At 45.6% G+C, this 25,119-nt stretch overlaps 2 protein-coding genes across 13 annotated transcripts in view; both read right to left on the bottom strand.

Moving 5' to 3' along the window:
- Positions 1 to 25,119, bottom strand: part of FYB1 (FYN binding protein 1) — a 223,014-nt gene that overhangs the window by 82,860 nt on the left and 115,035 nt on the right. For all 11 annotated transcript variants that reach the window (XM_033932468.1, XM_033932486.1, XM_033932415.1 and 8 more), the window contains exon 5: positions 9,203 to 9,231. In XM_033932468.1, the coding sequence (XP_033788359.1) occupies positions 9,203 to 9,231 (29 nt within the window). The remainder of the gene's footprint in view (positions 1 to 9,202; positions 9,232 to 25,119) is intronic.
- Positions 17,271 to 23,493, bottom strand: LOC117354663 (elastin-like). 2 transcript variants are annotated; one of them, XM_033932522.1, is made up of 3 exons: positions 21,707 to 23,493; positions 19,056 to 19,309; positions 17,271 to 18,208 (listed from the first exon to the last, which is right to left on the bottom strand). In XM_033932522.1, exons 1-3 carry the CDS (start codon positions 22,812 to 22,814, stop codon positions 18,104 to 18,106), a joined length of 1,467 nt encoding a protein of 488 aa, XP_033788413.1. In that variant the 5' UTR covers positions 22,815 to 23,493; the 3' UTR covers positions 17,271 to 18,103. The 2 variants fall into 2 exon arrangements, with proteins under 2 accessions (XP_033788413.1, XP_033788404.1); XM_033932513.1 differs by lacking the exon at positions 19,056 to 19,309.

The raw sequence follows: 25,119 nt of genomic DNA, 5'->3' as shown, positions 1-25,119 counted from the left end.
AAGTCCAAAACCCAGTTTTATTATCGGCACTTGGATGTATTTGGGAAACCATGGGGTGGACGGAGACGTACACAGATGGATCAGAAACTGGTTGGCGGGTAGGAAACAGAGGGTAGGGGTGAAGGGCCACTACTCAGACTGGAGGAGGGTCACGAGTGGTGTTCCGCAGGGCTCGGTGCTCGGGCCGCTGCTATTTAATATATTCATAAATGATCTAGAAACAGGGATGAAGTGTGAGATAATAAAATTTGCAGACAACACCAAACTATTTAGGGGAGCTCGGACTAAAGAGACTATGAGGAATTGCAAAGAGACTTGAACAAACTAGGGGAATGGGCGACAAAATGGCAAATGAAGTTCAATGTTGAGAAATGTAAAGTATTGCATGTGGGAAGCAGAAACCTGAGGTACAACTATACGATGGGAGGGATGCTATTGAATGAGAGTACCCAAGAGAGGGACTTGGGGGTAATGGTGGACACGTCAATGAAGCCGACGGCACAGTGCGCAGCGGCCGCTAAGAGAGCGAATAGAATGCTAGGTATAATCAAGAAGGGTATTACAACCAGGACGAAAGAAGTTATCCTACTGTTTCGGGCGATGGTGCGTCCTGGAATACTGCGTCCAGTTTTGGTCGCCGTACCTTAAGAAAGATATGGCGTTACTCAAGAGGGTTCCGAGAAGAGCGACACGTTTGATAAAAGGGATGGAAAAACTTTCATATTCTGAAAGATTGGAGAAACTGGGTATCTTTTCCCTGGAGAAGAGGAGACGTAGAGGGGATATGATAGAGACTTATAAGATCATGAGGGGCATAGAGAGAGTAAAGAGGGACAGATTCTTCAAACTTTCAAAAAATAAAAGAACAAGAGGGCATTCGGAAAAGTTGAAAGGGGACAGATTCAATACAAATGCCAGGAAGTTCTTCTTTACCCAACGTGTGGTGGACACCTGGAATGCGCTTCCAGAGGACGTTATAAGGCAGAGTACGGTACTGGGATTTAAGAAAGGATTGGACAATTTCCTGCTGGAAAAGGGAATAGAAGGGTATAAATAGAGGTTAACTGCACAGGTCCTGGACCTGTTGGGCAGCCGCGTGAGCAGACTGCTGGGCAAGATGGACCTCAGGCCTGACCCAGCAGAGGCATTGCTTATGTTCTAAATGTTCGTCCAAGTGCCGACTTAGGCCGGTTTTTGGACGTTTTTCTCTTTCGATTATGAGCTCCAAAGTGTTTTGACTTTTACCTGCAACCTGCGTGTGAGTGTGCCACATATGTGTGAGGTCCTGCAGCCAACCACTGGCTTTTTCTTTTGCACACTCTCACCAAATACATAACTAATCACAAATGAAAAATAGAAATATATATGAGATAAAAATGTAACTGAAATTCTAAGAAGCCAGCCTCTCTGTTTTTGACTTCCCTTTTGCTCCTACTTCCTGTTCTCTTCTGGGTTTTTGTGCCGTAACTCAGCAGACCTCTGATCTGTCACTCACTGGGGGCTTGCAGACAGCTTCATACTTTTAGCATTTCAGGTCTATCTCTATTTATTTTACAAAAGGCACAAGTGTCTTGACCCCAAGCTCTGAGTTTAAGTATTTGTCCTGACAAGTGCTATTTCTCAGAAGGAGAAAGTAAATACAAATACTCACATTCTCCTGATCAGCTTTGTGATTGAACTTAAAAGAGAACATTGCTAGCCTTACAGCCTATCAGGTTATCATAGAATTTTGTCATCCAGTACTTAACCGGTTTGCAAGTGCTAACTGGATAATCACCAGCTAGTGTTAAATTCAACAAAAATAACTAGACAGTGCCGATGACTATTCCCTCGGAGTGCTTTGGCACCATTTGGACAGTGCCAGGGTAAACTATGTGCGGCATTTAGCCTTAGCTGGATGTTATTACATTACATTACATTACATTACATTAGTGATTTCTATTCCGCCATTACCTTGCGGTTCAAGGCGGATTACATTCCAACTAAAAAACAGGAATTACATACAAATTAAAAGGAGTAGAATAAGCGATGACATAGAATTTTTTAAGGTAATAAACATTGGATAAAGAGTTACCAAAGGGAAGTGGAGGTCTTTAGGAGGTAAGAATGTGGTGAAATTATGGGTTTTAGATAGCATTTGATAGGTAAAGCATTTGATAGGTAAAAGTGTTGTTAAGAGTAAGAGGTTTTAAGGGTGGGTGTGGTTAGGACTGTTATTCAGACCACTAACTAGATAGCTAACTGGATAACAAACTTAATCTAGTTAGATACCTGGTTAGTGGTCTGAATATCGAGGCTAGCCAGATAGCAGTGCCAGTCAGTGCTGATTTGCAGATACCGCACAAGAAGAACTCTTTTGCATAGAAGGTAAGCTACTTTGGCACAGACTAGGGTTGCCAGATTTCCTCTCTGAAAAAAAAGGAGGGGCTTGGCCCCGCCCCATTCTGCCCCCAGAATGTATATGATGTCATTACGATGATGGCTTCGCATGCGCAAAAGCTTCCAGACGCGGCCTCCGAGCTCGGGGCTTCCAAACCCGGACAAACTGCAGGGTTTTGGAAATCCCTCCGGGTGCTCAGACAGTCCTCTAAAAAGAGCACAGACTAGTTCAGAATCTGCCATTACGAAGCTATCAACTTCTCTGTGTACTGACCCTATGACTTCAGGCACTCAGCTCAGACCTGTTGGTAAATTTTGACCGCAAATGTGGCACAACGAGGTTAGAGAATCACTCGGCGCTCGGAGTGTTCATTTTAATATTAATGACCTCGTCGTACTACATTTGCATGGCAGTATCTGAGACTGCTAGAAAACTTGGAAAAGACCTCAGTACGCCATTTTGATAATCTGCCGCTACAATACAGGTACGCTAATCCGGCTGGAACTGGTTTAGTGAGCACATAAAAGACAGATTTTAGTTTTCATGCATGTCTAGGCCACAAAATCAGTTAGCTGATAAACTCAGCAAAGTGTTTCAGTCTCACAAATGGTTCATGGATGCAACTCTTCAGAGTTCTCTCTTTCAAGAGAGAATGCCTCAGACTGGCCTATTTCCCAGTGAAAAAAATGCAAAAATTCCTCTCTAATGTTTCATTCTTCTTACCTCCCTTGCCTAGCTCTTGATGATCTGACAATTTCATGGACTCAGTCATTCCTCTATGTTTCCCTTCCAGTTCCTCTCATAACATTCCAGTAAAGCTAAGGCACCATCATTCTCAGGGCCAGTATTAGGTGGGGAAGGGTCAAGCAGGGCTGCTGCCCTGGACCCTACAACTCTGGGGGGGGGGGGGGGGGAAGGGCCATGGACCGGGATGTCCTTCCCTTCTCCCCAACCAGTTCTGAAGCTCCCCTCACCAGTAAAAATGCTTAGAGGTCACCGGCGTGGCACTGATTCTCTAGCACTGCCTGTGGCCTCCTCGGTGCTGTTCTTTTTCCGTGGTTTGCCCCCCTCAGACACAACTTCCTATTTGTGCTTGGGTGGATCGTGGCAGAGGAACAGTGCCGAGCAGGCCAAGTCACTGTTAGAGAATCGCTGCTTCACCAATGACCTCCTTGCATTTTTACAGGTAAGAGGAACTACAGAACTGGGTAGGAAAAAGGGAAGGACATTCTGGCCCATGGGAGCCCTATGGAGCAGCTGATTTTAAAATGAAGGGAGGGATGCTGGATGGGAAGGCATTTAGTGGACCTGCGGGTGGTGGGGCGGGAGGGAGGGAGGGAAGGAATTATGAAGAGATGCTAGATGGGAGGACATTTGGTGGGGAAATTGGGGGAGGGGGCAGAGCAGAGAGGCATTAGTGGAGGCTCTCCTTAATTTATTTCCTGGGTCCCAGCTTGTCCAACACCGACCCTGATCATTCTTATAGGACCCTACTGGCATCTACAGAACTGGTTCCTTCTTCTGAAAAACCTAGCAAGCAACCTCCAGTTCCCAGCACTGATAACGAAACAGAATTTTAGCAAACTGGCTGACTTCTTGTATCTAATTCTGTTATGAACAAGCAGATGCTCTGCTGAGCTCCAAAGTGAAGTCTCATCATATAAGAGCTACTGCAGTGACAATGGCTGCAAATACAAATCCTTTTTGGACAGGTCCTTCATGTTCCAAGCAAGTAAACAGCAGTCCTGGCTGGGAAATTACATTAATGGAATCAGGCTGACCTACGGCACATTCTGGAAAGCAATTAAAACCGTACTATTTGACAAATTCATCTTCTAGACTGAAACCTCCCCTCTTATTAAGTTATATTTTCCCTCTGTCAATCTCGGTGTAATATGCTGTCCTTTTATCTATTTCTTATGTAATAAGCTGTACCCCCACTTCTTGCATTCTGTAATTTGCTGATTGTCCAGCCTTCTTCGATGTAAACTGCCTAGAAGTCTTTTGACTGTGGCGGTTTACATAGAAGAATAAAGTTATTATTATTAAAGAATGCCTCAGTGAACACCATCTGCAGCTACATAGTCTTCTGTTTATATTTTTGCCGTGCATTATTATTGGATTAAATCTTAAAACTTCAGAATAGTAAGTAATGGCCAGTCTCTCTCTATGATCTAACTCTGTTGACAATGCAGGCTGCACTAAAGTCTAAAAGTGTCATTCTCTATAGGGCACCTAGTTATAGACACCAATTATACACATTAATTTATAGAATAAGCACACTTATGCATGTGAATAACCTCAGAAACTGGCAGTTCCGTGTGTACGTCCTAGGCACTATTCTACAAAAATTGGTGTGTAAGCTTAGCAGCAAATGGGTTGTAACAGTGGGCACAGAATAGGCATGTACTTTAAAGAACAGTATCAGATGTATGCATTGCAAGGCACATTTAGGCATACCAGCATATGTCTGCCATTGATCTGGTAAAATCTGTCATGCTTATGTTTTGGCACGCCAAAATGGCTTTGCACTACTATTAGGTGTGCTTTAATGCTCTTCTAAATTGGTATTAAGGTGCACCCAAGCCCTGCTAGCTAAACAGGTTCACTGCCCAAGCCTCTTCTGTGCTGCCTCAGCAGTGAGGAAGTCCACATTGTGCTTTTCGGCCACCGGCACTTCCTGTGCATGCACAGTTCATGCTCACTGCACACGGGAAGAGCCAAGCAAGTTCGGAGCTGTGGGAGAGCAGTTCCATCCTAATGTTATCAGATGTCATACATTTGGGTGCATTATCAATCCTGCGGTCTATGAAAAATATCTGTTAGGGGTGAGCAACTGCTTTTATACCAAATTAATTACTGGTTAATCTTGAATGGTTTAATTTGGGATGACACTTGAGGCACAGATCTCTCACTTCACTTCCAGATAAGCTACAATTTATAATATAGCAATCTATATAGCTTATGCAGATACAATTATAGATTTCATGAAATATCAAATATAAATGAGTATCTTGGAACTTCAGAGGTGACACTCATAGGACCAAGTGGGTTTTGAGTGGTCTTCCACCGTGTCTCTTCACTAGTTCTGTTTTTTTCTTATTATTTAAATAATTATATATATTTTTTTATATAGAGTGCTTTAAAGTGCATTCAGAGTGCAGACAAATACTTAAACATTCACCGCACGCACAGTTGCCATAGTTGTTTGAAACTTTGTATCAAAAAAGCTTAAAAAGACTTGCCCCTCTTCTATTAAACTGCGCTAGCAGTTTTTAGCGCAGAGAGATGTGCTGAATGGCCCACGCTGCTCCCCATGCTAGAAACTGCTAGTGCAGTTTAATAGAAGAGACCCTTAGCTTTAGTCACGTTGGGGGGGTGGGGGGGGAATGATGCCGACACGATCACGTTAATTTGGGATGAACCATTGATACCAGCAGTAGTAGGCCTAGAAAGGATTTTGTTTCTTTATTTAAGATCTGGATAATTGAGATATGGCATCTGTGGATCTGGACCAATAGAGGACTAGCCTTTTTCATCACTCCAGCTCTCTGTGGCGTGCATTTACCACATTCAGCTCCATGTTGTTAGGCTTCAAGATCTCTCAGTAGGATAAAGAAATGTTTCCAGACATTTTGCTTTATTCAGTTGATATGCAAACTTTACTGCAAGGATAATAACTAATCAAAAGTCAGTGCATCAGCTGTAAAGAAATACAGCAGATACAAAATTATCAGTTTATAGATGATTTGCATGCATATGCAGCTCATCTATGACAAACCAATCAAGATTCCAGTAAAGTTGAAATTATCAATTGCACATCAGCCTCTGCTTGAATTATTTTGTTTAAGTGAGGAATGATTGAACTCCGGGGAAAGTTATCCTTTGGCCTACTGGAGTGAATCTGGCCCTGGCCTACGCCCAGCTCAGAGACATATATATTTTTTTGTATGCCCTGGTCGGTGGTACCTGATCCAGAGAACTAGCTGATACACCGAGACTGTATGAGACTAGGGTTACATATATATACCAAAAAATGATGACTGCATAATTACTTTTGCTGTTTGGGGTTTAACCTGGCCTCTTCCCAATAAATACCCATGGGTATTAGAGCTCCTTTCACAGGAAACATTTAGAATTTGCTGTAAAAGATGCTCATGTAGAGGTAGATAGGAACTCCTGAGTTTGTTTTAACTAGATGGTCAGTTCAAGAATACAAACTAGAATGTGATCGAACTAGATATTGACCTATTCTATATGGACTTTCAAGAAGCTGTCCTATATCTTTGAAAGGAGGAACGAGGCCCCATGTAGGGCACATAACAACAAGGTGAACTAAAAAAAAGCCAGTTGGGATAAAAAGGCAATTTATTATTTGGAATTGATACCTGACGATGCTTGCCAGATCCTTTAGTTATTTTTTGAGATGACATAAATAGAGCAATTCTATAATCTAGATGCCTTATAGGGGTAAATGTGCAACGTACCTATACTTAAACATATAAGTGTACACTTACCCATAAAAGTGCCAACAGGATAGCTAAGCACTATCCTATAATAGTGTGCCTAATTTGCATAGTATACAAATGCAGTGGAGCATGAGTAAGCCTTGGGTGGAGCTCCCATCTCTGCGTATAACATACAGAATATAGTAAGGTATGCCTCCCTGCTGCATTTAGATGTCCATAGTTATGCCAGATATTGGTTAGACATGTTGATACTAGGTTATGCCTATATTGTGTAACAAAACCTGGGCGCCAAGGTGTTGTCATAGAATAGGCTCCCATCATGCATCTTTGGAATATTTAAATGGATGCACCTGGTTGTAGAATTGCTCTCCAAATGCACTCTTCACAGCCTTTAGATTAGCAAATCTACTTATAACACGAGGTTTGTGTCAAATGTTATTACTTTATATATCTTCCAGAAATAAATATAAAACCAAACTCTGCTTTAGGACGAGAACAATGGAGGAATAATGTTATTTTTAGAATCTCAATCATCCCTATCTGCAAAATTTACCTTATTTCTTGGGTTATGGTTTCTCGTCTGTCTTCTGAGATTCTATAGGGCCCTATCATCGCTACTTGGTTTTTTTTAAAATGGATTTCATACTGTATTATATTTGTTTTTCTGGTATCTTGGATATATGCTGTCAGCCCACAGTAATTCTCTTGTTAAACAGCTAGGAGGAGATTCAGTAAAGGTTGTACAAAGTTAGGCACCGAGATGATATGTGCTGCACATGAATTCTATAAAGGCAGTTCTGCATGGAACTGTTGTGATAGAATACCAGTTTAGTACATGATTTTGTGCCTAACTTTGGGCATGAGCACTTGTGTCAGCAAAATACTTGTATAAATGCTCATGCCCAACTACTGTCAGTTAGGCTTGCAGATTCAAGTGTTCTATACTATGTACCTAAATCCAGTGGTGTACCAAGGAGGGGGGGGGGGGGGGTCTGCCCTGAGTGCAGACCAGCATGATTTTCCAACTCCGGGAACTTCTTCCAGCAGCGGCTGCATTCAGGATTCACTGCTCTGCTGGCACTGGGCCTTTCTCTCTGCCGGGTCCTGCCTTCGCAGAAACAGGAAGTAGGTGGGACTCAGCAGAGAGGAAGACCCAATGCTGCCAAAAGTAGCGAGTTCTGAACATTGCGCTGCTGACTGGAGAGGTGATAAAGAGAAGGAGGGAAGGGGGGGAGGAGTGAAATGCTGCATCTAATTGAGGAGAGGGAGAAGGAAGACCAGGACGGGAGAGGAGAGGAAACAGATGCCAGACCATGGAGAAGGAAGGGAGGGAGCGAAATGACGAAGGAAAGGAGATGTCAGACCATGGAGGGGGAAGAAGGCATACCAGGGCATGGGGTGGAGGGAAGGGACAGAGACATAGATGCCAGACTATTAAGAAAGGAGGGATGAAGGGAAATACCAGAGCATGGAGGGGAAAGGAGAGATGGAAGGGAAGAGAGGAGAGAGATGCCAGGGTATGGGGGAGGGAAGGGAAGGAGATTCAGATGCCAGACTGTGGAGTGGGGTATGAAAGAAGGAAGGAAAGGAGAAGAGTGAGATGCCAGAGCATGGGGAGGAGGTGGAAGCAAAATGAGAGAAAAATAGAGAGGAGGGCAAAGCTGAAATATATCATGTACAAAGAAGAAAAGGGGCACAGGGTATACAGTTATGGAAGGGACATATAGGGAAGATGCCTTATTGAAGGGGGAGAGGGCAGACACTGGATGGAAGGGGCAGTGAGAGGGCAGATTCTGCATAGAAGGGAGACGGAGGACAGATGCTAGATGGAAAGACAGTGAAGGAGATGATTAAAGTAGAAATGACAAAAGGTAGAAAAAATGACTTTTTAAACTTTAGAATAAAGTAGTATTGTAACCTCGATCTCACCAGTTTTTCAAAACCTGAATAAAATAAAGTGTCTGAATAAAGTGGCCCAAAGAGATGAAGTTTGTGTGGGGCTGGGGTTTTTTGTTTTTTTTTTTGGGGGGGGGGGTGAATGGGGCAGGGCTGGAGGAGGAATGGGGCAGACCCAGGGGCAAAATAGGGCGGTCCCAGGGTGGAACAGGGCAAGGTCATGTGTCCTCTTTTACCAGATGGAAAATCAGGTAACGCTAGCCATATGGTAACCCTAGTATCACCTAATTAGTCAATTAGTTGAAGTACAGATCAGCAATCTGTGACCAAAATTGCATGCACAACTTTGGGCAACCTATACAGAATCTGGTGGCTAATGTGGTTTATTAAATAGGAGCCTCTGAAATACATTGCTAAGGTGTGACTAAAATAACAGACTTTAACTAGAAAATCTTACCTCATCCAGACTTCCATGAGCTTGATTTCCTAAGGTAAATATACAGAAAAGGATCATATTAGGGTGTTTTGGTTTTTTTTTTTAGTTAACACTGCTGTATCTAACTATAGCAATTGTATAGCAATTGTAACAGCTCTGAACATATAACCTAGCTGCCAAAATAACTTCACAGGATAGTTACTGTCAAAAATGTAAAGGTAACTTGACCGAATATATATCATCCAAAATGTAAATCTAATATTAACGAAATTGTAACATCGCTGTAAATGTACAGTCTCTTCTTCTGTTAACCGCATAGAACTTCCATGGTAATGCGGTATACAAGAATAAAGTTATTATTAATATTATTATTATTAATAAAATAATTCATATTATATTTTAAATAACATTACTGTTGAAATATTTATTAATTTTATTGCTAATGCAGCTGTAGTAATTATGGGCTCTCATTTATTTTTCCAGATTCTTATACCCCTTCTTGTACCCACATTCAAACCAGTTTTTTTTCAGTTTATACCTCTCTTTACAATGGTGTATTGCGGGCTTATTGTGGGGGCTTGAATGAGTCCCTTGTTCCAGGCAGGCTACTAGAATGAGGGACCCAATGGTCATTCTAAAAATAGCACTAATGCAGCCCCGGCAGTGTAGCACAATGTCCCTAGAAGAAGAGAAGCAGGAAGTGCTTCTTTTGCCTGTGCAGTTTTGTTTGCATTTCCCATAACCTTTTAGCTGTTTTAAGCTGTGTTAGGTTGTAGAAATAGCAGCAATTACATGTGAGAGAAGTACTTTCTGCTTATTCTGTTCTGATGATTGTCAAGATATTTTTAACTTAACCGTAAGGAGGAAGGAACAAAAGGAGAAGGGCAAGGGAACCAAGATAAGTAGGGAGAGAGCAAAATGGATAGAAGAAAGAAAGACAGAGCAAAGAAGCAAAGCAAGAAACAAGAAAGAAGAAAGAAGCAAGGAAAGCCAGAAAGCAAGAAAAAAAATGGCACAAGAAAAGAGAGGTTGCAGAAGAGAGAGGTCACAGAGGAGAGAGAGGAAGAAAAAAGAATGGAAGGAAAGGAAACAAATGAGAAAGGAAGGAAAGGAAAGGAAACAAATGAGAAAAATGATACAGGAAGAAACAAAAGAGAAAGAGAGCAAGACATGAAACAATTAAAAAAGAAAATAGAGAGAAAAGATTGAGGAGGAGCAATAGACAATGATGTTGCAGAGAAGAAGATCCAGGAAAGAAAAACCAGGGTCTTGAACAGAGGATGGAGGATGAGAAACATGAACAGACCTGAAGAGAATCTATGGAAATTGTCAGGACATCAATATATAGTAAATGACCAATCGACAGATAATCCTAGGACTGTGAGCAGAACCTAGTGGACTCAAAATTATGATTGATTTATGTGAATTGGATTGTTAGTAAATAGGTCTTTTGTAAAAAGGACAATGAATAACAAGATTCTTATGTATTTATGTGATATATTGTATAGTGTTTGGCATTTTGCCAAATAATTTGGCAGAATTTAGCTCATAATGCTCAAGTGGCAGTTTAAGATAGGTTACATTCAGGTAACACAGAGAGCTCACAATCGAAGGTCCCCTTTTATCAGGCCGCGTTAGGGGTGGGGTTTTTTTTTAGAGCCGGCCGCAGCAGTAAAAGCTCTGACGCTCATAGAATTCCTATGAGCATTGAAGCTTTTACCACAGCAGCCGGCGATAAAAAAAAAACCCTTATGCGGCCTAAGTTTGTACCCATGGCAATGAAGGGTTAAGTGATTTCCTCAAGGCTCAAGGAGTGTCAGTAAGATTCAAACCTTTGTCTCTCAGATTCATAGCCTGCTTCTGTAACCACTAGGCTGCCACTCCTCTACTCTCTAAGGTTCCTCATTCTGTTTTTAGCACAGATCCCCACATCATTTTGATTTCCCTACAAGGAACAGTTATAAGTTCAAAAAAGAGATGAGCTGTTGGTGGTAAAATGGTTAATTATCATGGATTGCTTGAGTCCTAGATCCCTTACTTGGTTCCCTGCACATCTAGCATGCCGGTGGCTGCACTACTCTGTCCCATGCTCCCAGATACCCACTTCTGCTGGTCCTGAGACCTGAAGCCTAAATATGTAGAAATGTTGCCCTGAGATTGCATACAATTCAATTGACTCCTAAGATTAATGAAGCAATGACTCGCATGAACCGTATGATAAGTACATTTTTTAACTAGAACTATTACAACTAATACGTTCTTTGTGGTGAAATCAGTTAGCTTAGCAGGGTTAAAAAAAAAAAAAAAGGTTTGGATAAATTCCTAAAAGGTAAGTCCATAGGCCATAATTGAGATGGCTTGGGGAAATTCACTGTTTATTCTTAGGACAAGCAGCATAAAATCTGTTTTATTACTTGGGATCTAGCTAGGTACTTGGGACCTAGATTAGCCACTGTTGGAAACAGGATACTGAGCTTTTTGGAACTTCAATATTATTGCTTAATTCTCTTTCTGGATAATTATATATTGAAAAAAAAAGTCTTTCATTGCTTTCATCTGCTTGATACTTGCTGTTTAGCAATATATTTATGTATTGTATAAGAAAGCATAAACCAAAACAGCTAGAAATCTGAAATTTGTGTATAATTTTTGAAAACATCTGGCTCATTGTTTCACTGCTTGGCTTTTTAAATAAGGATCTTCAGATTGCACTCTGATGGTGTAGTCTGGGTCTATCGTTTCTGCTTAAAATCCTTTTTCCCCTACTCCTTATCCATCCATCTCAGAAACTGCTGCTCAAATATAGCTTTCTTAGAATATATAACAAATATGAATTAATTAAATGGTAATCAAGTTATACAGTGCTCTATATCAAACTAAATAATTGCATGCAATAACTGTGGTGCTCTAGCCCGAAGGCAGACCATCGAGAAGCTTAGAGTTTATGCTCTCTCCTGCTATCTGCAATAAAACCTCAAAAGACTGAATCAACCTCACTTAGAAGAGCCTCCTCCACTATACAGCATCTAGAGAAACTGCCCCCGTTTCCACAGAAGATATAAAAACCAAGGAATAGATGGGGTTTAGTATCTTCTGGAAGATGACCTGTGTCATAGAAATGCCCGCTTCTCCAAATGGTGATGCTTTTATAAAATGCCCTTATATTGGAAAATTATAAGGTTGTATCAGAGAAGGGAGACACACACTGACCCCCCAAATCCTCAAGACATTGTCTTGCATAGAAGGCCCATGAGTAAACTTGAAAGCCTGGAGGTAGGTCCCATGGCAATGAACTGGATTCGGAATCAGTTGACTGACAGCAAACAGGGCAGCGGTAAAAGGAATTTTCTTGGTGAAAGACAGGCAAGCAATGGAGTGCCTCAGCAATTGATCCTGGGGCTAGTTCTGCTCAATATCTTTGTTAGCAGTACTGTTGAAGAGCTACAAGGAAATGTATCTTTTGGTTGATAATACAAAGATATGCAACAGACTAGACACCTCTGAGGGAGCGGATAAAAGAGAGATGATTAAAGAAATACTAGATGACTTGCTAGGGCATAATAAGATATTCAAATTGGTTTGGGGTCCACTGACGTCTTTTGTAGATTTGTTATAGTTGCCCTTTATCTTTATTTTCCATTGTATTGCACCCACACATCCGGGAGGGGGGGGGGGGAGCAGGAGGGGGGTATATCTTTTGTTTTGGTATTATTCCTGATGGTAATGATGGATGGGGGAGAGAATTTTTATCTTTTGTATAGATTCTGATTGTTTATAAGTGCTTATTTGATTATTATTATTTGTATGTAAAATGTATTGCACTTTTTGTTGGCATTAAAAACTAAACAAAGTTAAAAAAAAAGAAAAATACTAGATGATTGGTTAAATGCTTGGCTGTTAATCTTTAATGCAAGGAACTGCAGAGTGAGATTAATTTGGGGAGGGAGAAGTTGTATGTAGTGGGAGATGGAACTTGAGAGTAGGGTTGCCAGATTTTATGATCGTAAAATCTGAACACCCTAGACCCGCCCATCTCCTCTCCAGTCCTGCCCTAGCTCCGCCCCCACTGCCTGCTTTGGTCGGGCAGGAGGCAATCCGCACATGTGCGGATACCATGTGAAGACATCGTGTGCATGTGCACGTGCGTGTGACGTCATCCAGTGGCATCTGCGCGTGCGCGGATTGCCTCCTGCCCGACGAGATTGAGAGGAGGTTTTTCAAAACACGGACAAAGGGCTAGATTCACTAAGCAAACCGATCTATACCAATCAGTTTGCAAGCCCTTTGCGACCCGATTTCTCTCCAACCCGATTCACTGACGCCTGTAGCGATCCGATCCCAATCCTCCCATGCAAATTAGTAAAACCCCATGCAAAATAGCCAAGTGATTGATTCACTAACAATTGCTTGGCTATTTTGAAATGAGTTTTACTATTGGCAAACCCGACTGCTGCAGACCTGTCAGTAATTGAGTTAGAAACATAGAAACATAGAAAAAAGCAGCAGAAAAGGGCTATAGCCCACCAAGTCTGCCCATTCCAAGTATCCCCTCCCCTGAATTTATTCCCTTAAAGATCCCACGTGAGTATCCCATTTTCTCTTAAAATCCGTCACGCTGCTGGCCTTTATCACCTGGAGTGGGAGTCTGTTCCAATGATCCACTACTCTTTCGGTGAAGAAGTACTTCCTGGAGTCGCCATGAAACTTCCTTCCCCTGATTTTCAGCGGATGCCCTCTGGTGGTCGAGGGTCCCATGAGCCAGAAGATATCATCTTTTGACTTGATGTGTCCCATGATGTACTTATATGTTTCAATCATATCTCCCCATTCTCTTCTTTCCTCAAGTGAGTACAGCCGCAATTTTTTTAATCTTTCTTCATACGTGAGATCCTTGAGCCCCAAGACCATCCTGGTGGCCGTTCGCTGAACCGACTCGATCCTCAGCACGTCCTTTCGGTAGTGTGGTCTCCAAAACTGAACACAGTACTCCAAGTGAGGCCTCACCATGGCTCTGTACAACGGCATCATAACTTCAGGTCTCCTGCTGACGAAACCTCTGCGGATACACCCCATCATTTGTCTTGCCCTGGAGGAAGCCTTCTCCACTTGATTGGCAACCTTCATGTCCTCACTAATGATCACCCCTAGGTCGCGTTCCGCCGTGGTCCTAACCAAGGTCTCACCATTTAGTACATAAGTTCTACGCGGGTTTCTCTTACCCAGGTGCATTATCTTGCATTTTTTAGCATTGAAGCCTAGCTGCCAAGTAGTTGACCATTGTTCCAGCAACAGTAGGTCGTGTGTCATATTATCAGGTAATAAGCTTTTGCCTACTATGTTGCAAAGTTTGGTGTCATCGGCGAACAGTGATACCCTTCCTCTAAGTCCTTGCGTCATATCTCTTATGAATAAGTTAAATAGAATCGGGCCCAGGACCGAGCCCTGCGGCACTCCACTGATCACGTCCGATGCTTCGGATGGGGTACCGTTCACCACCACCTTCTGAAGTCTACCGCTCAGCCAATCCCCAACCCATGTAGTTAGAGTGTCTCCTAATCCTATCGATTTCAGCTTGTTCAGTAATCTTCGATGAGGGACGCTATCAAATGCTTTACTGAAGTCCAAATATACCACGTCCAGTGACTCTCCGGCGTCCAGTTGTCTAGTAACCCAGTCAAAAAAGCTAATCAGATTAGATTGGCAGGATCTGCCCTGGGTGAACCCGTGTTGGTGTGGATCACGCAGTTTTTCTTCGTCTAGGATTGTGTCAAGATTCTGTTTGATCAGTGTTTCCATGAGTTTACACACTATAGACGTGAGACTCACTGGTCTGTAGTTTGCTGTCTCTGTCCTGCAGCCCTTTTTGTGGAGTGGGATTACGTTGGCGGTTTTCCAGTCCAAGGGGACCCTTCCTGTGCTTAGGGAAAGATTGAAAAGAACAGATAATGGTTCTGCCAGGACTTCCCTTAACTCCCTGAGCATTCTGGGGTGTAGGTTATCCGGTCCCATGGCTTTGTTTACCTTGAGTCTTGATAGTTCGTCATAGACGCTACTGGGCGTAAATTCGAAATCTTGAAACGGGTCTTTCTGGTTATCTCCCGTCTGCAGCTGTGGACCAGCTCCCGGCGCTTCGCGGGTGAACACTGAACAGAAGTATTTGTTTAGTAGTTCTGCCTTCTCAGAATCTGATTCCGCAAAGTTACCGTCCGATTGCTTCAGGCGTACTATCCCATCTTTGTTTCTTTTCCTGTCACTAATATAGCTGAAGAAAGATTTATCCCCTTTCTTAATTTTCCGTGCTAGCTCTTCCTCCATTCGGAGTTTGGCTTCTCTGACTGCTGTTTTGACAGCTTTAGATCTGTCTAGATAGTCCTCTTTCGCCCCATCTCTGCCTAAATGTTTGTAGGTGATAAATGCGTCTTTTTTCTGTTTAACTAGGTCTGAAATTTCTTTACTGAACCATTGGGGTCTTTTGTTTCTCCTGCGTTTACTTACTGTCTTTATGTATCGGTCTGTTGCTTCGTGTAGGATGGACTTCAGAGACGACCACATATCCTCCACATTGTCAGATATTGCTTGTTTATGTAGCTCCTGATGGACAAAATCTCCCATGCGGTTGAAGTCTGTGCCTCTAAAGTTGAGAACCCTTGTTGCTGTGTTTGTCTTAGGGAAACCTTTCTTGAGGTTGAGCCATACCATATTATGGTCGCTGGAGGCCAGTGTGTCTCCTACTGAGACTTCCGTGACGCTATCTCCGTTGGTGAGAACTAGGTCTAGTAACGCCTGGTCCCTGGTGGGCTCCAATACCAATTGCTTGAGACGTGCACCCTTTATGGAGGTTAATATTCTTTTGCTGCTACCCGTAGTCGCGGAGAGTGTGTTCCAATCTGCATCTGGCATGTTGAAGTCTCCTAGCATTACTGTGTCCCCGCGCAGTGTGATGTTCTCTATGTCCTCGATTAATTCCATGTCTTTGTCCTCCTGTTGCCTGGGAGGTCTATATATCACCCCAAGGTATAGGCATTTTTCATTCCCTCTGGCCAGGTTCACCCAGAGGGATTCCCTGGTGTATCTAACATCTGTGATTCTGGTGGTTTTGATGCTTTCCTTAGTGTATAGCGCTACTCCTCCTCCCAATTTACCCTCTCGGTCGCAACGAAGTAGGTTGTACCCTGGTATAACCATATCCCACCCATGCGATTCCGTGAACCAGGTTTCGGATATCGCTATCACGTCAAGATCAGCGTTTGTTATCTCAGTCTCTAATGCTAGAATTTTATTGCCCAAGCTGTGTGCATTAACATACATAGCCCTCCATATCTGTGAAGAGATTCCTTTACGAGCTAGTGTGGCTCCTAAATTATCAGTGATATTTCTCCCTGAATTATTGGTACTTACCTTAGACTTGGTAGTGTGAGTGCGACTTGCCTCCTCAGGGTGGTTTCTTACTGCTCTAGGATATAAGTATGTACCCTCCCCCAACTTACCTAGTTACTGACAGGTCTGCAGGTTTTTTGACAGGCTCAGCCCTAAGGAAGTCCCTGATTAGCTCAGGTGCCCCAGGCCCCTCCCATGATGCACCAGAGCGGGGCCTAAGGCCCACATTCACAGTGCATCATGCAGGAGGAGAAGAAGCAGGAGGATTTTGTGGTTCCTCCTGCTCCCAACTTTTAGGTACAGGGGAGGTGTTGGGCTGGGCTGGGCTGGGTCAGGCTCAAAAAGGAGTGGGTCGGGCTGGTTGGGGGTGCAGTGGGCCGGTCGGGGGGGGGGGTGGCAATGTGGGCCAGTCGGGGGTGCAGTTGTTTCATGGCAGGAGGAAGTTGGCATCCCTCCTGCCTTTTGTGGGGCATCAGCGCTGGGGGTGCATTGGCACAGGGGGCATTTTTTAGGGGTTTGGGGAAGGAGTAAGCACTTCGGGGGGGGGGGGGGCTTTTTTATTTTTTTTTAACCAAGCAGTTATTTTGCATGTGTAATACATGCAAACTGTCTGCCCGATTAAAAAAAAAATATATATATATATTAACAGCGGGATCTGGATAGCTCCTACTACCCCCAAACACCCTACCCCGCCTTTCCCCTAAATAACTGATAGACCACACATATATTTGGTATAAATAGCCGCAGCTCAATTTATTAACAAAACCGGAAATAATTTGCATAAATTAACATCCAAAATCATTAACATTCATCTATCAAATCAGCAGCTCCTCCCGAGCTATCTGGTGTAACCATCAACCAAGTTTCCCCCGACCCCGCCATGAACAGCAAGAGTCTGAGGGGTGGCATGACCCCATGCCCCATTAACTGATTCAGTAGACCCCCGGGCACGGCTCCCCGCCGGCCCACCGCTCATCGCCGGATGAGCCCCAGCACCCAGTAGCTCGGGAGACCCGCCACAGGACTGTAAACATACAGGCCCCCCCCCCCCCAATAAAGTGAACTGCGGCTGTCAACGTAAGGCAAGGACCCTCTCACAAACCGACGCAAAATCATCGAGGAGAAGATCCCACCCCACCGCCGACAAATGAACCCCATCCTTGTGAAACAAACCCGCACAAGATACATCCACCCACTCATGCAATATTTGCAGTCCCCCTTGACTAACAACCCACTTACCCACTTGTCTATTCAATTTGGACAACCCCCGGGTCCAACGCCGAGACGCTAAACAACGAGGTCGGGGCACAATATCAGACCAAATCAATAAAACCCCAGGAAACCAATCCAATACAATCCTGAGGTCATCCTTGATAATATTCACTAAGTCCTTTCCGGAACATGCATCCACATCGTTCCCCCCAAGGTGCAACAACAGTAAATCAGGATGACGAGGACGTGAACGAAGGCGCTCAAGCAACAGCAGCAAGTGACTCCATCGCATCCCACGTTGACCCCACCAAGATACACGCAGTCCCTGCTGACTCAGTCCCAAATGGCGACCACCAGGACGGATAGCTGCTCTCTCCGATGCCCAGTGTATAAAGGAGTGACCAACGATCCACAAGGAGTAAGAACGCCCACAGGAACCTGCAAGACAAACAAGAACTACTAACCAACAACAAAGACAACCCAAGGAGAACAACATAGGGCGGTAACATGTTAAAGCCATAACGCCACACCCAGGACCTCACAAAGCTCCCCGCCCCGAATTTAACTCCCTGGAAGACCCCGCCCGACGAATGTACCCCCGAAATGCATCAGAAGCCCAACGCCCCAACCTCTGTATGCCCTCCCCTGACATACCCGCCATGCTCGCACTCGTAGCCGCTCCAATCCGAAAGGAATGCGTCCCGTAGGCAGCCGGGTTCTCCCCACAACGAACCAAAGCCAAGCGCAAAACCGCCTGAAATTGATAACGCGTAAGCGGAGCACCCTGCGCATGCACAAACAATGCGGAACCCCCCACCGGACGCATCCCCAGAAACTCTCGCAACCGGGTAACCGGACAGGAACAACAAGCTGCTACTGAATGTAAAACTACCCAGTGCCCCCGAGCGCTCTGATCCGTCTTTGAGCTCGCAATAAACAATCGCACCAAAGAAGGCTGTAGTCGAACATGCTGTATCAACAAGCCAAGCGACGCTAAGCGAGCCAAAGGACCGACCAACAACTCGCTCACCCGCAACGCCCCAAAAAACGCGATGGCGAAAGCTGCCTGAAACAAGCAGACTTCGTAAGGCGAACTCGCCACTTCTACCAACGCAGCCAACAACCGAAGGAGTAACTCATGAGTGATAGGCAACCGCGTATCCCGAGGGGCAGGACGAACACGCCCCATAGCTCTAAGCAATCGCTGTACCAAGAATCCAGACACCGGACAAGCCCAACCTAAAGCTCTGCAAAAGAAGGAGAATCCCGCTAATCGACTACGCACCACACCCCGGGAGGTATGCACCCGAAAAGACGACAGCACGAAATCCGCCAACAAGGATTCGGCCACATCACCAGGGCACCAACCACGCTCTGCCAAAAAGGTCGCCACCAATCGAAAGCCCACAGAATAATGCGACCACGTAGAATCCGCTACGGACAAGCGGAGCAGTTCCCAGATTCCTTCCTGACCAGGTTCCATAAATGAGCTGGCATCTGCGAACCTTCCTCCTGCGCATCCGGGGCCAACTGGCGAAACTGCAAGAAATTGAAACGAGACAAGGCATCAGCAATTCCATTCTGCAAACCTGGAACGTGACGCGCCCGTATATACAAATTCAACCGCAAACACCGCAAAACGAGCTCTCGCATCAACGCATTTACAGACAGACAACGCGCCGCTTGCTTATTAACTACCGCCACTACTCCTAAATTATCGCACCAAAAGACCACCTGCCTATTGCGCAACACATCCGCCCACATCTCACAAGCCACAACAAGGGGGAACAACTCCAATAATGTAATATTTCTGGTAATACCCGAACTGACCCAGACGTCAGGCCACCTTTCAGCACACCAGGCACCGCGACAATATAGACCAAAACCCACACCGCCTGCGGCATCAGAAAACAACTCCAGATCCAAGCTAGACACCGCAGGTGCCTGCATAGGCACCGTCCCATTGAAATCCTGTAAAAAACGCGCCCACATACGAAGGTCGGCTCGTACTCCCGCTGAAAGACGCACAAAATGTCTACGATCCCGCACCCCCGAAGTGGCCGCAGCGAGTCTCCGCGAAAAAGCACGTCCCATAGGCAACACTCTACAAGCGAAATTAAGGGAACCCAACAAGGACTGCACTGTATGCAAAGTCGATTTAGGAGCCCCTATCACCCGCTCAATGAGCCCCACCAACTGTCGCACTTTCAGCTCCGGAAGACGAGTAACCATGACGTCCGTATCAAGCTCAATCCCCAAAAACACTAAAGAGGTAACAGGACCCTCTGACTTGACCCCCGCTAACGGAACACCAAACTCGGCGGACATTTCTTCAAAAACCCTCTTTAAACTCTCGCACACCATACTGCCGCCGGCACCAACAAATAAGAAGTCATCCAAGTAATGTACCACTGAAGCGAACCCCGCTCTCTGCACTAAGACCCAATGCAAGAACGAACTGAACTTTTCAAAATACGCACACGAAATGGAACATCCCATCGGCAAACAACGATCATAAAAGAAAAAACCTTCAAATCGAAAACCCAATAACGGAAAGGACTGAGGATGAATCGGCAACAATCGAAACGCCGATTCAATATCCACTTTGGCCAACAATGCGCCCCGTCCCGCCTCCACGATAAGGCGCAGTGCACAGTCAAAGGATGCATACCTGACAGAACACATATCTCGCGGAATGCCCTCATTAACAGAATGACCCAAAGGTCGAGACAAGTTATGAATGAGCCGAAACTGCCCTGGAACCTTTTTAGGAATCACCGCCAAAGGTGAAATAATCATCTGTGGAAAAGGAGGCTCCCGAAAAGGACCGGCAATACGCCCCAACCGCAATTCCCCCAATAACTTGTTTCGCACTATGTTCCGCAACTGTGAAACCGAAGAAGCGTTCTGAACCCGCCCCCTAACCAAAGAACCCTGAAAAGGTATAACAAAACCAGAAGTAAAGCCCGCTTCCAACAAGGCAGCCGCCTCCCGCGGCCTATACCTCAGAAGCCAAGGATGCATTGCCTCAATTCGTACAGGTGTCGGCAACTCACCAGAAAACTCACTTCCCTGCCCCACCTGCAACACCGCCACTGCGCTTGGGGCACTTGAGGGCTGTATGCGCCTGACCACAGACCGAGCAAGCATGTCTAAATTTACAGTCGGTGAAAGGGCAGCTGGACTTATTAAATTTCCAACAGACGTCGGACCCAGCAGCGGAACCTCCACCGACTCCCCCTCGAAAAGGCCGCCCGCCACCTGCAGGGCCGGGTGCCGCCTTACTAACCTGATGGGACAGAGACTTAGACGCCATGTGAGTAAGCCACAAATTCACATCCTGGGTACCCCAAGACATAAACCTGTTCTCCTCCATTTTGTCACGAAAAGCCTCGTCATAATTTAACCAGGCCCAACCGCCAAACCTCTGATACGAATCTAAAATAGAATCTGCATAAGACAGCAATAAACCGTAATCCTGCGGGTTGGCTCGCCCCCAAACGCTGGCCAGCCTCAAGAAAGCCCGCACCCAATTAAGGATTGACCGCGCTATAGGGAAAGGTTTCACCTCCTTCCGATCTTTTTTGGATTTTTTAGTACCCCGTCTGTGAGCCCTGCCCTCCATCAAACGAAAAATATCCACGCAGGACCGCCGTCGGATTTTACGACGCAAAGAACGAGGCACCCGTTCCCACAGCTCTGACAAGGCCACTAATGCCGGAACCCCACGCACCCCTCCCGAAGAACCCCCGACCTCACCACCCGCCGAAGGCTCAACCCTGCCTGCCTGCCCTTTAGACGAGGACGAGGAAACAGACGAAGACGACGAGGAAGACGCTGACGACGACGAAGACGACTCGCCCCGCCGCCGGCTACGCTTACTCTTTTTACCGCGAGCTTTACCCACAAGAGCAACCTGAGCAGGCGCCACATTACCCTGTGAAGAAGATCCTTGATCCACGACTCCACCAGATGATATGCCGCGGACAGCATTCCCACTAGAAGAAACAGGTCCAGAAGCCGAGACGCCCCGAACAGCAACCCCTGGCAAGGAAGACGAGAGATGAGAAGATCCCGTAGCGCCTCCGCCAGCAGCTACTTCACCACCGAACGCCGAACTGCGCTCCGAACCGGAACCTCCTGGCCGCTCAGGTGCCCTCGCAGCTCCCACATCCGAAACACCAGACTCTCGACCACCAGGAAGAAATGCAGGCATCTGTGGAGACCAAGAAAACAAGGAGGCAGGACCAGGCAAAATACTTCCACCCATGCCCAAAGGGACACCCCAACCAGTACCATAACTACAACTTGGCAAAATTCCCATAGCCATAGGGCCAACAGAGCTCCCCCCCCACTGTGATACCGAAGGTCCCACTCCACTAACAGAAGACCCTGGACCCCAGGACGGAGAACCCCAACCAGGACCCCAACTCCCAGGAAAAACACCTGCCCAAGACGTCGATGCACCTCCAACCGGAACGGACCCCTGGCTGAAACAATCCATCCCCCTGCCTACACCAAAAACATGAGGAGACCCACAGGAATCCAAAACCCCCATACCCCGATGCATAGGAGCAGCCACCCCGTCACGGAGCGATCCCAAACCCCCTTCACTCCCTATGTGTGCCGAAGAAGCAGCAGCAGCATCCTCGGCCACCCTCCCGCTCATTTCCAACGCCACAGGGGCCGCACTAGTAGCCCCAGGCAAAAAAGCCGTTACAGAAGCCCCGCCCACACACGACACTGACGAGCTGCGGCCGGCCGAAACAGCCCCACCCGGGCCACTCGACGCAACAGCCTGAAGCCCCACTTTGTTCCCAGGTACACCCGCTAACCCAACACTCCCCCGAGTCCCCCCGAGACCTGCAATGGCCATAGCTGACAACGCGGCGGTCTTAGACCTGCGCACGGGCCGAATTCTCTCCTCCCCTATGCCCCGACCCACCTGCTGCGTCGCGTCTTCCGAAAAGGAATCACCAGCGAGCAGCGAAATCTCCGCGACGTCTCCTTCAGCGCTGTCACTCTGCCTACCGCTGGGCTCCATACCGCCGCCGAAAAAAGTACAGAAAACAGCTCACAACCGCCGACAAAGTCCCAGCACCTGCGCACCACAACCGCCAAAAAAGCCGCCCTGGAGGACTCAGAAAAAGAAGTCCTCCAAGGTCCCGGCTTTTGAAACTTCCTCCAGCCACGCCCCTTAGCAACCACCAATCGCGCTCCTCTCTAAACGCGATCCAACTTCACCTCTGCTCTGCCTTCTTAATTCGATTCCCCTAACTTGCCTACCCCCGGGCATTTAGGGCTCCCAGCCCCGTGTTAGCTTTCGCCCGTCGAGACAGGCTCTCTGGCTACATTAAATAAAAAAAGCCGGCAGAAGCCCCGAGAACAGTGACAGGAGGCCGCTTCACCTGTCACTACTGTCAGGGTCTGCGCATGCTCCAGGATCGCTCTCTAGCGATCCTGGCTGTGGGTGGACGGCATGTCAGATATCGTCCCCATTTGCATGCTAGCCTTTTGCGAATTTGTCGGCCTGCATGCAATCGGGAATGGATCGGAGACAGACTCGGGGGATAGTGAATCTAGCCGAAAGTGCCTGGTTTTAAAAAGCTGTTCGGACCCCCGGACATCTGGTAACCAGTGTTCCCTCTAAGCGGGCGGGTGTTGTGAGCAAACTTTTTTCACTGTGAGCTAAAAATATCGGGCGCCAGCAAGTTATGAGCCAAATAAATATGTTGCTTTCTACCACAGAACTTCCTTACGTTTGTATGGAATCTATCCCCTTTCAACTTTAGAGAGTGCCCTCTCGTTCTCCCTGCCTTAGCTACTAAGTCTATTCCCTTCAGTACCTTGAATGTTTCTATCATGTCCCCTCTCAATCTCCTCTGCTCAAGGGAGAAGAGGCCCAGTTTCTCTAATCTTTCGCTGTACGGCAACTCCTCCAGCCCCTTAACCATACGTGACAAAAAATCAATTCATGTAGCAAATGCTACATTTATCTTTTGGCATGGCCCATCATGTAGCAAATGCTATAACTGATGGGCCATGCCAAAAGATAAATATATATATACTAAAAAATAAAAAATAAAAATAAATATATACTAGGAGTAAAGGGGCATGCAATAAAGCTTTTAAGTAGTAGATTTAAAACAAACCTGGGAAAATATTTTTCATTCAACATGTAATTAAAAAAAGATTTGGATAATTTCCTTAAAAAATCTGCATGACATTATTAAGATGGACTTAGGAAAGCCCACTGCTTATTCCTAGAATAAACAGCATAAAATCTGTTTTACTCTTTTGCACTGTTGTGCTTTCAGCAAAATGTTTTAAACACAAAAACAGAAAATCACATGCACAGGCATTAGGTCACCCAGGCATCTAGAATTAGCAATCTTGCACAGCCAGCCTATGATTGACAGGAGCTGCCAAATCACATTGAAAAGGATGATAAGGAAGGCAGATAAGAGATGGTGGAAGGAAGACAAAACGAAAAGGCAAGAACAAAACTGAAGTAGAAACGAGCCAAACATACAGTATAGCATACAAAAAATGTATGTTTTCCTTTGGCTTCCAAAAACTGATTGGCATCCAAGTTCCCTAAAGTTTCACACAGTCATCTTCTAATAATGTCACCATATACAGTTGGCTTGCCAGAAATATGTTTAGGATGCCACTGCAACTCTACCAACAGCATATTAACTTAACAGTGTAGCTTCAAAATAACTGCATCTCTATCCTTCCCTCCCCCCTGTGGTTTTTAGCATATCTCTCTTCTCATTTCCTCCACTCAGATCTGATCATTCTCTGCTCTCTCTTCCCTTTTCTTCTCTGGTCTTCCTTCTCTATTTTCTGCCTCCATCTAAATTAAATTCTTTCTTACTATTTAGTCCCGTTTCCCTCTTTTCACTGTGTCTACACACAGCTTGTCAGTCACCCCTTTCCCTCACCCCTCCATTATCTTACTATTTTCTTCCCCCTTTATTTATCTCCTCCTTCCATCCAGTATGTGTTCTTTCCCCACTTCCATTCAGCATCTGCTCTCCCTTCTCAACTGACATCCATCTGCCTTCTGCTCTCTCTCCCTTCTTCTCACTTCCATCATCTGTCCCCTTCTCTCTCTCTCTCATCTCCTCCATTCCATCATCTGCCCCTTCTATCTCTCTCTCTCTCTCCCCCCCCCAACTTCCATCATCTGCCCCCCTTCCCCTCACCTTTGTGGGTCACTTTCTTTCCCCTGAGGGTGGCTCATGTCACAGGGGAAGCTTTGGCCGAGCAGAACCGCTTGATTGACAGTGGAACTTACTTGATTGATGTCGATGCTGGGGCCCGTTGCCGTTTGAAGGAAAAAA

Source organism: Geotrypetes seraphini, chromosome 1, assembly GCF_902459505.1.
Source record: "Geotrypetes seraphini chromosome 1, aGeoSer1.1, whole genome shotgun sequence".
NCBI lineage: Eukaryota > Metazoa > Chordata > Amphibia > Gymnophiona > Dermophiidae > Geotrypetes > Geotrypetes seraphini.
Note: the sequence above shows the minus strand (reverse complement) of the source record. Positions and strands in the feature narration are given on the sequence as shown.

What these genes read in the sequence shown, in the direction of transcription:
- LOC117354663 (XM_033932513.1), bottom strand. Translation starts at nt 22,814, where the DNA reads ATGGAGCCCAGCGGTAGGCAGAGTGACAGCGCTGAAGGAGACGTCGCG. An exon ending in TCAAGGATCTTCTTCACAGG is followed by an intron (nt 18,209 to 21,706) that starts GTAATGTGGCGC and finishes TTTGTCTTGCAG; the next exon opens with GTTCCTGTGGGCGTTCTTAC.